General features: G+C 42.6%; 1 protein-coding gene across 2 annotated transcripts in view; it reads left to right on the top strand.

The window, feature by feature from the left end:
- The window catches only part of EXT1 (exostosin glycosyltransferase 1), a 275,246-nt gene extending 261,261 nt beyond the window's left edge, over window positions 1–13,985 (top strand). Inside the window, exons 8-11 of one of the 2 annotated variants that reach the window (XM_080646233.1) lie at window positions 2,757–2,846; window positions 8,331–8,491; window positions 9,850–10,021; window positions 13,448–13,985. In XM_080646233.1, the coding sequence (XP_080502359.1) occupies window positions 2,757–2,846; window positions 8,331–8,491; window positions 9,850–10,021; window positions 13,448–13,633 (609 nt within the window). In that variant the 3' untranslated portion in view covers window positions 13,634–13,985. The remainder of the gene's footprint in view (window positions 1–2,756; window positions 2,847–8,330; window positions 8,492–9,849; window positions 10,022–13,447) is intronic. The other variant, XM_080646234.1, reaches the window with a different exon arrangement.
- The last annotated feature ends 3,321 nt before the right edge of the window (window positions 13,986–17,306 follow it).

Raw genomic sequence — 17,306 nt, 5'->3', positions numbered from 1 at the left:
TTACTGTTATGAAGTAGCAACGAAAATAATTTTATGGTTGGGGGTCACCACAACATGAGGAACTATATTAAGGGGTCACGGCATTAGAAAGGCTGAGAACCACCGGCTTAGGGGCTCTTAACCTCTGTTGATGAAGCAGGTTCAGAAAAAGGAAATGGATCCTTTTAAAGCCAGTGGTTGGCCCATGATGGGGAAGAAGCCATGTGCCCTTCCCCTTGCGCATTGAAATCTCCACGCCTAGCCTTAAGTTTAAAGTTGATGCGTTCCCCGCTTTGGCTGTGAAGTTCTGTTTTGAGTTGATAGATCAGCCTTGTCTCTGCAGTGCTCCCCCGTAGGCTAACAAGGGAAAGGTCAGGGCATCGCTAAGCTGGCAGCTAATAGCTTCTGCGTTCGTCAGTGGACGTGTAAACAGCATCCGGAGAACTGCTTCAGGCTGCAGTTTCTGAGCACTGTGGGGGGTGGGGGGGCTGCTGATTGATTTGTATTTTATTTTATTTTGAAAGCCTGAGAAAGGTGGGGTGGGGGACAAAACTTGACCCAGTTGACAGATGTGTAGGAGCAGACTCTGAAGCCTTTCATGCTGCAGGTACATCCCTGGGGCTCCCAGAGACGGGCTCCAGTGGGCTCTTCCCATCCTTCAACGTCACAGGCTGCCAGTAGCTTCCCAGGCATGTGAACCCAGCCCCAGGCTCCTGGATGAGCTGGTTCTTGGTGTAAATATCGCCGAGGCATCTTTGGGGTGGGGAGTGGGTCCTCAGATTTGTGGAGAATACTCTCCTGGCAGCCAGGTTAGGGATCTGCCTTTTCTCTCTGTCTCCAGTGTCCAGTTGCTTCGTTCTGTGTCTTCTGTGCCTTGAGAGTTGATGGCAGGTGTGTCTTTTCTGTTGGGTTTCCAAGTGTGAGCTCAGAGAGGATGTCAGAACCGCTGCTCTAACTTGCAGAGGGAGGCGGTGAATGTGAGATTGCCGTCTGAACCCCAGATTCCCTTTTGAGGTTTTTTTCCAAACCTGATAAGGCGGAGCCTAGTGACTGAGGAGCTTTATCTATGGAATCACAGCATCGGGATGAAAGGCTACTGGGTCCTTGGCGGGGGCAAGACACTGAATCTTTCTGTGCTTGCTTTTCTCATCTATAAAATGGGGTTATAACTGTGAAATGAGATGATATACATGAAGAACTTCAAACACTCCCTGTCACATTGTAATGTTTCAAGCTTGCCAGTGATTCTTATGATGTGATCATTCTTTTCAAAAAAATTTTAACCCTCATCTGAAGATACATTCTTATTGATTTTAGGGAGAGGGAGAGAGAGAGAGAGAGAGAGAGAGAGAGAGAGAGAGAGAGAGAGAGAATTGATGGATTGCCTCCTGTATGAACTCTGATTGGGAATGGAACCTGCAACCTAACTATGTGCCCTGATGGGGAATCGAACCCACAACCGTTTTTGATGTACAGGACGACGCTCCAACTGGCTGAGCCACCCGACCAGGGCTAATAGAGTCATTCTTATGGTTATTCTATGATACTTTCAACACAGAGGTTTAAGCTGTGACTGTCACAGAGTAGTCTCTCCAGCCTCAATTTTCCAACTGATCCCCTTGTCCCAAAGCTCCCTCCCCCCCCCCCCTCCGCCACCATACACACACACACACAGCTTATCATGCCTTATTCTGGATTGCCCAGACTTTATTCATATGCTACCTTAATGATTTTCTTAAATCAGTGGACCACATATGCTATCGTTTATTTAATATTTTTCTTTAAATCAGTTTACTTTTCATACTAATGAAATTTTTTTTAATTACCTCAATTACTACCTTTTATTGCTATAGCAACTAATATGTGTGTGTCTTTATATTTTTCTAATCTGTGCTAAAATAAAGTGTGGGGTTTTTAGGTGTTTGTCTGCACACACATACCCCCCACAGTGACCTGGCCTCCAGCGTGTGAGCCCCACATTGGAATCACCGCTCCATCCATCGCTCTTCCCTGGCCTCACAGTGTGGACTCTCCTCTGTGCCAAGGCACAGAGGACTGAGTGCTCTGTCAGTGATGCCTCATTTCTGTTTATGCCTGGTGAACCCCTGCCCACCAAGGTGCTGCTTCAATGTCCCTTCTTCATCTGCTCTTCCAAGCGGCTGCTGGCCACATCCTCTGATCTCCTGGCATCTGCATACCAGGCGAGGACTGGCCATCTCTGTCTTGGTCTCTGCAGACTGTGAACTCCTCCAAGACCAGGAACTCACCTTCTCCTCTGTACCCTTTAACTAGCAAGGGCTCTGTACACAGTAAGTGCCCACAGTGGTGGACGCGATGACTCTGCTCTAATGAGAAATGGGAGTCTTCAACGTGGAGGGGCGACATGGTGCTAGAATGTTCATATGTGTATATATATATATATATATATATATATATATATATATATATATAGTTTATTGGTTTCAAAGAGGAAGGGAGAGGGAGAGCGAGATAGAAACATCAATGATGAGAGAGAATCATTGATTGGCTGCCTCCTACATGCCCCCCACTGGGGATGGAGGCGGCAACCCAGGTATGTACCCTGATTAGGAATCGAACCATCAAACTGTGATCTCCTGGTTCGTAGGTTGACACTCCACCACTGAGCCACACCAGCAGGGCTAAAATGTTCTTTCTGAAGGTTGAGGATGGGCGAATTGTCCTGAGAAACAGAATTCAAAATTTACTTCCCTTTTTCCTAATTCCTTCTCTTCTGCTTGCTGTCTGCTTCCTCCCAGGTCATGAGCAGCCGTTTCCTGCCCTATGACAACATCGTCACCGACGCAGTGCTCAGCCTTGACGAGGACACCGTGCTCTCCACTACGGAGGTAAGCGCCACGCCCGAGCCCCAAACCCCCCCCGAGGTGCCAGCGCTTCTTTCTCCTGTGCTTTGGCCAGATCAGAACCATGTTTCACAAGTTCCTGCAGAGCTGGTTTTAATCAACCCAGTTCCTGTGCGCACCTTGCACCCCTGGCACCCTGAGGAGGCATCTTCCCCTTTGTTTTCTCTGCTAATTGGCTCCTCATTTGCATGGCTGTACCTCACCTCTCTCCTCCTGCCTGCCCTCATTTTTTGTTTTCAAACAGCACAGCCGCTGGCAGGTACAGAGAAGCACCAAGGGGAGGCACCCGCGTAGCATCACCTTGCCACCACTCTGTCCAGAGCGAGCAGTCTGCTCCTGCCCCAGTTATCCTAATGCCCGTGTGGGTGTGCATTGCCTCTGTTAGGGAACACTCCTCTGGGTTCTGAAGGCAGCTTTTCTGTCCTGGTTTCAAGTGCTCATTTTCTTTCACCCACATAAGAGCAAACGGTTTCACTTTAAGGCCGAGAAGGAGATCCCTGCTATTTCAGACAGTCAGGTATGTGTGCCAAAAATAAGACTGCACGGAGAATGTGAGGAGGAGAGAGAGCAGGGGAAAGACAGATATGGTAGAAAAGCAATTTTTACCCCTCGAATGAGTATTGATCTCTGAAACCTTACTTTAAACCATGCAGGGGAGCAAAGGCAGTTATATAAAACTGTAGTCTATCGGAAATACATCATTAATGGTGGCGGCTAAAAAGTGTGGAGATATAGCTACTTATCCCTTTCCCTCATCCCTTTCTTTTTTCCTTTTTATTCATAATCATTTTTCTTTCCATTTAAACATGGACACCTCCCAGCATGTACTTTCCTGGACGCCAGGCTGATTCCCGTGGCCTGTTGCCCACATGGCCAGGACTCGGGGTTACCCTAAGCTACCAGTTAGTGCTGCTTTCTTGAAATTCCATGGGCACTTCCAATTTCCATCAAATGGAATAGAACAAATGTTATACGCAATGTCAGCCTACATAACCCCAGGACAAAATATCCTGGGCCTCACCTTTGTAAAGTGCTTTCTATGTAGTTGAAGCTTTGTAGATACTCGATGAATGAATGACTGGAGGGGTGCGTGCTGAGGGGATGAGGATGTGAACTCACAGCCGACTGTGTTGTGTGAACGTCAGCAGGAGAAGGAGGTAGGAGGAGAAGCAATGCCTGACGTTCAAAGGGGCAGACAGCTATGGAATACGGGGTGTGGGGCACTCCGCTTGCTGCTTCCTGCGAGGGGAGCTGGCATTCCAGGAGTACATTCATTCAACAAGTGTTTGTTGAGGGATTTCTTTGTTCTGGTCTGCATGCCAGGTGCTTTGATTACACAGTTCCTGCCTGTAGCCATCGGAATCTTGGCAGCAAACAATTCAAATCAGGTGGTTCCAATGGAGGGATTTACGATGATTTGGAGAGGTAGGTGGGTGGGATTAGGGGCTCCACAAGCGATAGTGAGGCACCTGGAGAATAACAAGAATGGAAACAGCTCCGACCCCTGGGCTTGAAGGAGCCGGGGAAGGAGATGGTGTTTCCAGAGTCCCCTAGAGATGGAACTGGGAGAAGAGGCTGCCCTACAGGTCATGGAGGGACATGGCAACTGCCTGAACTCTGGTGCCAAAGCCGGGAGGGCACAGGGAAGCAATACCCTGACCTCTCTCTCCATCTCACCTTCACTTTTCTGCTGATGGCTCCCACTGACCTAACCCAGGCAGCCACCAGCCAGCAAGGAAGACCAGGTGGTGCTGTCCACAGGCTTCCCGCATCAGGGTACAGAGAGTGGCAGGAAGAGTAGAGAGTGGGTCTCAGAGAGCAAACGGGAGAAGCATCCCATGGCCATGGGGAATGTATGGTTAAGACGACGACAGCATAGCCCTAAACCCTTACCCTGTTTCCTGAAGAATGGATGCATCGCCACTCCTCCTCCCCTGGGCACAAGGCAATTTGTTTCCCCACTAGGATTTGTTTTCCCCACCGCAAGGTGAAATAACTTTCCGCTGCTGTGATGTAGCCACGTGCTGGTGAATTTCTTTTCAAAGAAGAGCGGTCCCAGCCTCTGGGTGCACACGGGGAGGAACATGTGTTATATGTGAAGTCATTAGAAGTCAACGTGGGTTGAAAGTGATACGCAAATGTGAAGAGGCTGGCGGTCTGGTTCACGGCCGCAGGGTGATCAGTGGAGTGGTTGTGTTGCCTAAAGTGGTCCATGACAGGGTTTCTCTTTTCTCTTTTTTCAGGTGAGTAGATATTGGTTCGTTTTATTTCTTCTCTAAGGATTCTTAGCTTGTTTAAATGTCTCTCTGTGGTATTAAGGAGAGGTTTTTAAACAGCCTCCTTTAAAGGGTATTAGATGTAGTTGGTTTATAGTTATTTACATTTATCGGGGTTGCTGCAAATTCTCAAAAGAAAACAGATGTTGGTTTTTAAGAGAAAAGGCCATGAGCTGACCTTTGCCTTCTTTGATGTGTTAATGATCTGCATGAAAGCAGAACTATCACAAGAATCATAGTTTTATCTGAATTTACTTTTGAGTTCCTTTGAAATGACTTGAAACGGCTCTGAGACAGCAAGAAATCCATGTGATGAAAACACCCCATCGGGTTCTCTAGTAGTTTCCAGTGCGCGTTTCCTTTTCAAGAACAATGGAAAACCCTCGAGGACTGACAGCCAGGCTGATCCTTTGAGAAGGCTGAATAAAACCCTGTCCCATCAGTCAGCACCATTAGCATTTGAATGCCAGTAAGGATATGCAGATGATCACAACCTGATTTCAATTTTCTGGCACATACTGTCCATTCCCCTGCTGTCTTTTAACTCTGAGATGCCCCATGCCCCACAAGCATTCTTAATGTTGGGGGAGGAAGCTATGTTGTTAAGGCTTTCTTATCTGGAGTTAGGACACCAAACTCAGTTTCATAAAAACTTGAATTTATGGCTGCTTACAAAAATGATGACTCTGTCCTGGCTGGTGTGGCTCAGTTGGTTGAGTGTCATCCATGCACCAAAAAGTTGCTCCATTTCCCCCATCAAGGCACCTGCCTGGGTTGGGGGCTAGATCCCTGGTAGTGGGCGTGCAGTGGGCATGCAGGTAGTTCCACTCTCACATTGATGTTTCTCTTTTTTCTTTTTCTCACCCTCTCCCTTCCTATCTCTCTCTCTCTCTCTTAAAAAAAAATCAATAAAAAAAAATGATGGCTTCTAATTAAGCCTCCCAAAATTCAGAGTTAAAAGGGACCCTACAATCACCCAGGCCAGTTTTTCCCAAAAAGTGGTTAGTGCACATTAGTTTTACATGGTTCATGGCGAGCCTGTATTTAACTTAACACATATATTTACTTCAATGTTTGTTAGAAAGTAATGTGGCCAGCGATGTGGCTAGAATTTCACTGACATCTTTACCTAGGATGAGGCTAGTGAGGAAAAACAAGCAAACAACAAAAAAAGAACAGGCAGTTGAAAGAAAAATATTAAGTAACTCATTGAACGTGTGGCCTGGGATTGCGTATAATGAAAGCTTGGGAAATATTGATCTAGGCTTATTTGCTTTGTCTCTTTTTTAGTTGAGGTAAAGTTCGCATAACATAAAAGTGACCATTTTAGCCCTAGCTGGTTTGGCTCAGTGGATAGAGCGTCGGCCTGTGGACTGAAGAGTCCTGGGTTCGATTCCGGTCAAGGGCATGTACCTTGGTTGCGGACACATCCCCAGTAGGAGGTGTGCAGGAGGCAGCTGATCGATGTTTCTCTCTCATCAATGTTTCTAACTCTCTACCTCTCCCTTCCTCTCTGTAAAAAAGCAATAATATATATATATATATTTTTAAAAGTGACCATTTTAAAGTGTATAGTTAGTGTCATGTGGTACATTTACAGGGCCATGTAGTCATTGCCTCTGTCTTATTCTAAAACATTTTCATGGCCCAAAAAGGAAACCCCATACCCATTAACCAGTCCCACTCCCTAACCTTAGGAACCACCAATCTGTTTTCGGTCTCTATGTATTAGCATATCCTGCACGTTCATGTAAATGGAATCATATACTATGTGGCCTTTTTTGCGTGTGGCTCCTATCACTCAGCATCATGTTTCGAGGTTTGTCCATGTTGTATAACATGTATATCAGTATTCTGTTCCTTTTTCTAGCTGAAGGTGTGGGTATAGCATGCTTAGTTTGTTTATTCAGTGGTTCACCGAACTAGGGTTGCTTTCACCTTTTGCTCTGCTCTTGAACCTCTGGAAGGTCACTGTGCCAAGACTTGAACTATTGGTGGAGTAAATGAAATCTTCATTTTCATTGCTTATCAAGAAGACATAGAGCAGTTGTCGGGTAAATGTGTAGCCTGTATAAGAGAAAAATTGCTTTCAGTGCCGTAGCAACAGAGCTAAAAGAAAGGCTATGAAAACAGTACACACTAAATCTGAAACCTGGCTCTGCCCCTTACAGCTCGGGCAGATTATTTCAGCCCGCATATACCTTAGCTTCCCTCTGTGTAATACTGAGAATAGAACATTATCTTTTCACAGAATTAGGCTTAAGTGAGTTAAACATGTAAGAACCTATAACCACTGTAAGCATTACACAGTTAGGAGCATTGTATTGTAGTTCGCTATTACTATTTTTATTTTCACTTTCTATATTATTTTATTTATCATCCATGGAATGATCACAGGGAGTCAGATGTGAGCTTACACATATGAAAACAGACTATTTGCTAATTATAAATGTTAGTTTATAGCGTATTCAGAAATCCCTGCTTTGGGTTATTATAAGCACTGGAAAGTCATGTAGCTGCATTTCCTTTAAATTAATCCTGTAGCTTCCCCTGCCTTGTCCTCACTTATTCTTAGTGCTTTTTCACTGTGATTGCTTTTTCCAGCTGTCCCTGGCTAGAACCCGAGAGGCCTGAGTAACTGCTTCTTTATGATGTGTGCTCTGTGCTCCCCTTAGACCTTGGGTGTTGTGTGAAACATCTTTTCTGTCATTCTCAAGAGGATGCTCTTCTTTTAGTCCCTTTGGCTTTGCTGTGTGCTGGTTATGATGTATGCTGGATATTCATACTCGGGATGTACACAGGAAATCTCCCGTGTAAAAAACAGACACATTTATGGCTCACGTGAATCAGGGGTCACGTGCGCCTTCGGGTGGGAGGGAGGAAGCAACTGCTTTTATGACTTGTGTTCCAGCTTGAACAGACTGGATTTCTAAAGGCCATATCAGCAAATGTGGGGTTTCTTCTTCTTCTCTCATTTCTGCGCTAATCTGAAGTTTCTATCACAGAAAACATTAAAATGTGCATAATTGTGGGGCAAAATGTCAAGCAGTCAGTTTAATTTGCTGATGAGTACATGGAACCAGTGTTTCGCAACAGTGGCGGGCTTGGAGTTACAAATTAGCAGGGGAAGGTAATGTTTTGTTGACATTGTTAACACTGTTGATTGCTTGTTTGGCCTGTGTTCTGCCTGCAGGTGGATTTTGCCTTCACCGTTTGGCAGAGCTTCCCTGAGAGGATTGTGGGGTACCCAGCGCGCAGCCACTTCTGGGATAACTCTAAGGAGCGGTGGGGGTACACGTCCAAGTGGACGAATGACTACTCCATGGTGTTGACTGGAGCTGCTATTTATCACAAGTGAGGAATTTACACGTCTCACGTGTTTAGATTTTTATATACTCCTTGTGTTCGTTTCTGACTGCTGTATAAGTAGGAACTTGAGTCAAGTCTTGTTAACAACATTAACAGAAATTCGGTTGCATCCTCCTTTAAGTTTTGTTGTGACCAACATGTGTCTTTGAAACCAATAAAATCTCTTGGCTTACTGCATTTCCAGTAATCATGGTAGAGTAACATCTCCATGTCTGTCTTATAGTCTAACAAGGGGAGACACAATATACATAATCGTTCTATAATATGTTAAGGTGAGAAGTTACATAGCAAAAAGGCAAAGTAGAGCAGAGGCACTCAAAGAGAAGGGGTGGATTTGGGGTCAGATTGCCAAATTAGTTAGTGTTCCTGACTCAATTGTGAATGAAATCCCCACTCTTTGGCCTTAGTGCGGTAAACACTCCAATCTTTACCTAACCTTTTTAGTAAAGAATAGAGGCTTCTGCCATGTCAGGGATAGAGTTGAAATGCACAACGTGTAAACATTTAGGTTTGGCGGAACCTCCATCTCAAGATTATACCTCTCGGAAGTTCATTGTTCCCTTTCTTCTTCACTGCCACTTAATGAATCTGATTCATTCAAATGATTTAAAAAAAATAAATATATGTTATATGCCCCTCCAAAAAATAGTAGTGTGAAAATAATTCAAATTAATATGAGTTCTACACAATGATTGACCACCAGATTAATTAGGGTTTTGCTCTAACTGTTGAAATATATGGTTTATAGGCCACAAAAATAGAACAATATATTGTTGAATTTGGAGTTATAGGATAATCTTAAATACAGTTCTGATTAAACCAATAAAAATTGTAAAGCAGCTTGTAATAATATATAGATTACATGTAAGTTTTCTTGCCATCTAAGTGTTCTGTTTCTTATCAACCAGCCTGATAGTAAAGTTAGGAAGGTAGGCTAGGCAAGCTATAGCTTTCATGTATCTATTTACCTTGTTTCTTTATCTATATATAGGAATAATAATAGTACTTAAATCATAGATTTTTTAATAAGGATTAGATGTGGCATTTGTTGTAAAGCACTTTAGAATGTTATTGGGTATACAGGGTGGGGCAAAAGTAGATTTACAGTTGTGAGTATACAGAACAGAGTTTATTCTTGTATTATTTATTAAATATTATATTATTTTCCATACAAACAATTATAAACTTTTGTCCCACCCTGTATAGTAAGTACCATAAGTCATAGTTATCATCATCATCATCCATGATATGTGTAGAATCCAAAGAATGGGTATATGTTTTCTGTCAAAGAAGACCACCATATATAATGATGGCCCCTCGGGAAATGTCTTTGGTTTTTACAGATATTATCACTACCTGTACACCCATTATCTGCCAGCCAGCCTGAAGAACATGGTGGACCAGCTGGCCAACTGTGAGGACATTCTCATGAATTTCCTGGTGTCTGCTGTGACAAAGTTGCCTCCAATCAAAGTAACCCAGAAGAAGCAGTATAAGGAGACAATGATGGGACAGGTAAGAGGACTCTGCTTCCTTGCTTTGCTTGCTGGTGGTTAACCTGGAGGTAATGAGGACTCATTATTCTTCTATGAAACCTAATGAGGGGACATCAAGAAAACAAAATGAAAACCCACATCTAAAGTATCTGAGAGAGTTAACGGCTGGCACGTGGATAATTTGGAAGGCATAAGTCAAGGGTATCTTTATGTCAAGATTATGCATGTGACCTATAGAGACTTTATGTAAGTTTGTCATCAGTGCTTTATTTAATGAATAGCTAATAATACTCTCAACACAGCCTTCTGGTGGTAGTTGTTGAGTTGGGTGAGCATGTTGATGGCAGACCAGGCCTCACAGTTCTAGAACTAGCATTTATAAGCTATAGGCAAGTCATTTGCCTTCTGAAACTCAGTTGGCTCATCTTTAACATGGAAATGGGGAAATCTGCCTCACAGGGTTGAGAAAACATATATGAAAGATTTTATAAAAGTAAAATATTGCATTGAGTCATAAAAATTTAGTACTAAAGATCCTTGCTAGGAAATATAATCGAATTTTCTCTTTTTATAAGTAAGGAAACCAGGACCCGGAGGATGTAAGTATATTGCTACAAGTTGCCCAGTGTGTAAAAGACAGAACTGGAAGTTGAATCCCAGGCTTTGTTATTTCTGCTGCTTGTACCCTCCCCACTCCCCTCCCCTCTACGGGCAGGGTCCCCTGTCAGGATGATCTGCATATACTGGCTCAACTACCCCTTATTCATCCTGCACAGAGCTCAGCACTATAAGTAAGAAGTCAGAAACCTTAAGTAAGACCTTTAGATCTACTTGAGCTAAATCATAGATTATCATCCAACAGGATATGGAGTCAGCCGTAAAAGCCATATTTTAACATGGTTATATCAGTTCCATTGTTTCGGGTGTTACATTTACCTTGTTCTAACGGTTATTGAAAATCATTTACAAATCTAGCTTTTGTAAAGGAAAATTTAGCCAGGCCTCACAATTGGTTTTTCATTCACTGAATTTAGTAAGAGCAGCAAATTGATAGGATTTTAAGTTTACAAAATACAGTCATTCAATAGTTACTGAACATGTATGGTTTATGTCAGGCACTGTGCTAGGTCCTGGTTATGACACAGCTGCTGTCCTAAGTAAGCAAAAAAGTCTAGTGGAAAATTCTGTTTCCCGCTCACTACTAAAAGAAGATGCAAGAGGATTTGCAAGAATTTTTAATCTTTAAGGCTGAAAGGCTATTCAAATTCAAGCAAGATGTATTGAGTGTTTTCTGTGTGCCCAGGTATTTTCATATATATTATTTCATTTAAGGATACAACATTCCTTTAATATTGTTTGCTCAGAGAGTTCTATGAACTTCCCTGAGGTTATTTGCTGATTAGGGGTGGAATTCTAATGACACATGATTTCTTAGGGGTAGGTTTAATGCCCTTGTCATAGATTTGCCTTAATTCTCCCAAACCAATATTTCTAATAAGTTTGCAGATCTTTTGAGGACAAATCTAAATTTAGCCTTAGGTCTCACTAGATGTGTCTAGTTAAACATGTATTCTATTTGCTCCATTCTTCCCATCAAACACATTTGTTTATTGAATGTTTGTGTGACTGGTGAATTTAATGAATATCGTACTTGAAAATTGTACTTTTATTACACTACAAAGATACCCTCTCTAGCCGAAACCGGTTTGGCTCAGTGGATAGAGTGTCGGCCTGCGGACTGAAGGGTCCCGGGTTCGATTCCGGTCAAGGGCATGTACCTTGGTTGCGGGCACATCCCCAGCGGGGAGTGTGCAGGAGGCAGCTGATCGATGTTTCTCTCTCATCGATGTTTCTAGCTCTCTATCCCTCTCCCTTCCTCTCTGTAAAATATCAATAAAATATATTTTAAAAAAAAAAAAGATACCCTCTCTACTATGTTGGTTGACTCAAAATAAAATCTAGAGACAAAAAAGTTACCTGAGTGATCCAATGGACTTTTTAAAAATTATTTTTAAGAGAGAATAAGGCCGAAACCGGTTTGGCTCAGTGGATAGAGCGTCGGCCTGCGGACTGAAAGGTCCCGGGTTCGATTCCGGTCAGAGGCATGTACCTTGGTTGCGGGCACATCCTCAGTGGGAGGTGTGCAGGAGGCAGCTGATCGATGTTTCTCTCTCATCGATGTTTCTAGCTCTCTATCCCTCTCCCTTCCTCTCTGTGAAATACCAATAAAATATATTTAAAAAAAAAAAAAAAAGAGAGAATAAGAATGAGCTCTTGACAGTATTTCTATTTGCATATGTGAGCACTTGCCCTTGAGTGTCTTGCCCTTTGGGAACGAGTGGACCAATCCAGAAGCTCATACCAACTTAGGAACAGTGACATGTCTTTGGGACTATCTCCTCTGCTGTGAACTCAACTGCTGAGGTTAATTTGATTTACCAAGCAGAGTTCTCCTAGTACAAATGGTCAAGAATGGAATCTGAGTTCTGTCTCTTTCTAGCCTTGCACAAATAATTTTAACTTCCTTGAGCCTACTTCCTCGCCTATACAGTGGGGATGTGATTACGAGGTAGATAACTTGACCAGGTTGTTGTGAAGCTCATATGAACTTCATGAAAACACAATAAATCATATTTTGTTTGTTTTTCTGTTGTTCAGAGGTAACTTGACATTTGTATTTACCTTCAAGCATGTTGACACTTGTTTTAAAGTGACTCTGAGTGATTTTCACAGTCAGATGTACCTTCCTATGAGAGTATTTTCTAACAATGCACGAGGATTCTACCACAAGGATCACAAACACACACACACATACATCATTAAACAGTTGCCTAATGACATAAGTGAGTTTGTGTTCTGCTCCCATAATTGGGCAGCCCACCTTTTCCTTGTTTCATAAAAACGTGGTTTTAGAGACATTATGCTTAGTCCATCTATTTAAATTTCAGCCCTCAGGTCATTTAAGGCTTTCTTTTAAGTCAGTGTCAGTCATTCATGGTCTAAAAATATTTAACCAACCTTAGGAGCAACACAGAGAGCTAAAGAGATGGTATCCATCCTCAACCAAGTAAACAAAGTTTTCGAAAACTATCTTTGAAACCACAAACACATTGTTAGTCATAATTTTTCATCCCAAGTGCAAAGAGAAGTTTATATTTAGTGACCATAGTAGTGGAGGTTCAACTGGTAAGTCATTTACTGAGCAGAGAATTAGTCATTCCATGTGGGCCATTGTTTGCATGTGTGTATTTAGCATTGGGGAAAGTAGCATATCTTAGGGAAACCTTCTTCTGATGAGGGTAGAACCAGGATCAGTGCCTGAATTTTCATCAAGCACAAGGATGGGGAGATTTGGGATCCAGGCCTGACTTGGTTTTCTGCATTGTCTCCATGTCACCTTTCCCTTTGCTCACAATCTTCTTCCTTGTTTCTCTCTTTTCCCCAGACTTCCCGGGCTTCCCGCTGGGCTGACCCTGACCACTTTGCCCAGCGACAGAGCTGCATGAATACGTTTGCCAGCTGGTTTGGCTACATGCCGCTGATCCACTCTCAGATGAGGCTCGACCCCGTCCTCTTTAAAGACCAGGTCTCTATTCTGAGGAAGAAATACCGAGACATTGAGCGACTTTGAGGAACCCAGTCAAGTGGGGGAGGGGAAGCGAGAAGGGACTGGGGTCAAGCTGCTCTCTCTTCCCAGTGCAGATCCGCTCAGCCACGGGGCCAGATTGTGCCAAGTAGCCAAATAAACTTACATGAACAGAATGACACACACACAAAAAAAGGCCAATGAGAACTCGACTCCTGGCTCCTGGGACTGCACCGGACTGCTCCAAACTCACCTCACTGGCTTCTATGTCCCAAGACTAGGTTGTGTACAGTTTAATTATGGAACATTAAATAATTATTTTTGAAATGATTGCTATGCAGGTTTAAACTTTTTTAATGATCAAAACTATTAAAAACCAGAGTTCTTTCTTTAATCAAAATTGTGTTGGTTGTGACTATTTCAAAGCTGCTGCTCCTCTTCCCACAACATCGTTGCCATTGGTCATGCAGGGTTTCCCACAGTTGCAAAAGCTCAGACTTCATGGGCCTCACAATAAGTCCCTCTGTCCAGTGTCAAGAAATAATTGAGCATAAGTTAAGACAAGTTCATTATTCAACTCTGCCAGTGCAAATTGTTTTCCACTTTGAATTTGCAGATCCACTTGAACTTTATTCTCTAAAATGTCGCTGCATGAAAGTATTATGACTTCAGGTAGAGAGTTCTAACTGAAAACTTTGAGACCTGTAAGTATGATCATCTTCTTCATTGGGGGTAGGGGAGTCAGGACCAAGAAAACACTAGTATAACGAACAGATGTTCAGTTTGCTCAAGGAACCATCCAAACAATCACCAGCAAGCATGCTAGTGGGATGGGAGTGTTGATCACAACAGTAACCCAATTCTTTTCAGAGGTAGGGGCTAGATTATGCATTCAACCATGGACCTGGGTCTGCTTACAGCTAGGAAACACTCTGGTTTAAAGGCAAAGGAAGTATAATGAGAATGAATATATGGAGAGGAACAGGTTATTTACAAGACAGGCTCTTTCATGTTTGTGAAACCTCAAGTTTCAGAGCTTCTCTATTGAGAAAGAAGGAAGAGGGTATCAATTCTCACCATTGAACATGAGGATTGTTGCGAAGTAACCTCACCATGGGGACCTGGAGACCATTTTTGGTCAAAACATTCTTGTTTTGAGCAAGAATCTGGCACCCAAAATAATCAGAAACAAATGTAAACACTTTTATTTCATTTTTAAATCTGGAGTCGTTCAGTTGTGCTTCTGGATAAAAAGAAAGTTTCTATCTCTACAAATGCTGCTTTGAGCTTCTGATTATTGTAAAACTGTAAATAATCAGCTAAAAATATATATGTATATCGCTTAACTCCATTGTAAATGATGAAGAGGAATCTTCTAATACTGAATGCTTTCTTCTACTTGGAAGAAGCAAGAGAGATTAGAGAAGAGAAAGACATTATTGTTCCTACCATCTCTTATGCTGAATAAACAAGCACTTTAGTTCCACGCCACCACCACCCCCAAATGCTCCTCAATCTCATAAATTTACTTCCAATGTTGTTTAGAAGAAAATTCCATCACAGAATTCTGTTGAAATAACTTCAAGTGCCTGGCTTAGGCCAGTGGAAACCATAAATCCAGGAGACTGTAACCCAAGCTTGCTTTGTAGACAGCTGGACGGGAAAGAGGACCTTGCAGTGAGAGTGCAGGGAAGGAAGGTGCTGTAAATGAGGGAAACTAGGTGTTTGCAGAGGTCCAGGGAGATGACTCAACATGCTCCCTAGTGACAGAGTGAAGACCAGAGCCCACACATCCAGATGCTGTTGTGAGTGGTGTGCAGGTAATGAAGTTCAATGAAGGGGGCTTTCTCCGTAGCCTCATGACTCAGAACAGCTCCCCAAATCACTCTCATTCAAGCTGACCCAGCCTTAGCCACTCTCAATCATGTGACCTTTCCTTCTAAGTGTATGTGATTATCTCTTATGTGTTGAACAATAGTTCTTAGGTCCATAGTCTTGCCCCTTCTTTCTAGCAACATGCCCAGTCTAATAGGTTTCATGCCGTTCAAGCTGCAGCTCTCAATGATGTGAAAGGGTAGCAATTAATCCTTATTCAGCTGGCCTTTGCAAATTTGCATTGAAATTAACTTCTTTAGACTGCCAAATTATTCGTGTATCTTTCTCCTTTGCAGAAATGAATGCAGTGTTTTGTTCAAAGACACCCCAAGCCAACTTGAAACTCATGTTGTCATCTTGGCTTACAAAGCAAGAACCCTAATTATACTAGCCAGTCACATGACTAGATTCAGAGAACTGCTTTGCCAGATTTACCTGTCACAGAGCTCACGGGGCATATTCTCCACATACAATATATGTTATGTGTCGGGGGAAAAAAGATAATTATAAATGAGAACAGGATCTGACACATCTCCGTGGTAGTATTTTATGTCATTGTCTAAGAAAATCTGTTTGAGATACTAGCTAGTATGTTCTTTTCCTACTTGGCACATACAGCTGGGAATTGAACAATGCTTAGCCAATCAGTGAGACGCAACAATAAGATATAATTTTAATTCACTAAGGGAAGAACTATATTTCCGTGCAGCAAGTTGACAAATCACAGCATCTCTGTAGGATGTCAGGAGTTATCTCCCAGCCAACTCCATTGATAGCCAGAGGTCCCTAAGTGGGCCCACACGAATTGCTAAGAAGCCAAGAGCAGAGAGTGCAGTGCCAACCACGTAATGAGTTACATGCAGACACTCCAACGAGGACTGGACCACATAGGATTCCCACACAACAACTTTTTCCAGTTCCACATTAGGACACATGATCTTAACTATTTTTGTAAGCTGGCTTATATATTTATATATATATGAAAAGTCTTATAGATACTGAATCAAGCTTGCATTATACTTAATATACTGTAAATATATCACCTTTGTTGAAAACAATAAAATGACCCGACATTGAGACTGTGCAGAAAAATTCATGAAGTCAGCATTGCAGTCACATGACAAACGATAATATAGGTTGTCCTGCCGGGACACCTCAGCACACTTTCCAATTGGATGCTTCAGGAGAAAACAAAGTCTCTCATACCTGGAATCTTATGTGCATTACACTTGAATTTCTTCTTGTTACAAAAGGTGCTCAAAGAAGGATCAATCTTAGTTGCTTCCTTCAGATTTCCCTTTAGGAGGGATTTTTGTTTTTCATGTGCAGTAGGTTCTGGAATACCTGGCCTTTCATAAAGGTTACTAACCTTTCATTTAATCAGGGGTAAGATGGATGAATGTGGAGAGACCTATATACTGTTCCATTTTTTTCAAAAGCAGCTCTTGCTTGGCCAGTGTGGCTCAGTGGTTGAGTGTCAACCTATGAACCAGGAGGTCAAGGTTCAATTCCTGGTCAGGGCACATGCCTAGGTTGCAGGCTCGATCCCCAGTAGGGGTTGTGCAGGAGGCAGCCGATCAATGATTCACATCATTGATGTTTCTATCTCTCTCTTCCTCGCCCTTCCTCTCTGAAATAAATTAGAAAACATATTAAAAAATAAAATAAAAAAGCAGCTCTTGATTTAAGAACTAATGAATTTTTAATCAAACCTGTTAAAAGGGCGGGCATGGGAAGCCGGCAGGGAACCTCACCAGGTGAGAGACTCTGAATAGGATTCTTGCTGAACAAGCTGAATTATGGATTCAAAAGCCGAGGCAAACTTCTCAGACCTGAAAGTGTC

This window comes from Plecotus auritus (genome assembly GCF_963455305.1).
Source record: "Plecotus auritus genome assembly, chromosome: 11".
NCBI lineage: Eukaryota > Metazoa > Chordata > Mammalia > Chiroptera > Vespertilionidae > Plecotus > Plecotus auritus.
Note: the sequence above shows the minus strand (reverse complement) of the source record. Positions and strands in the feature narration are given on the sequence as shown.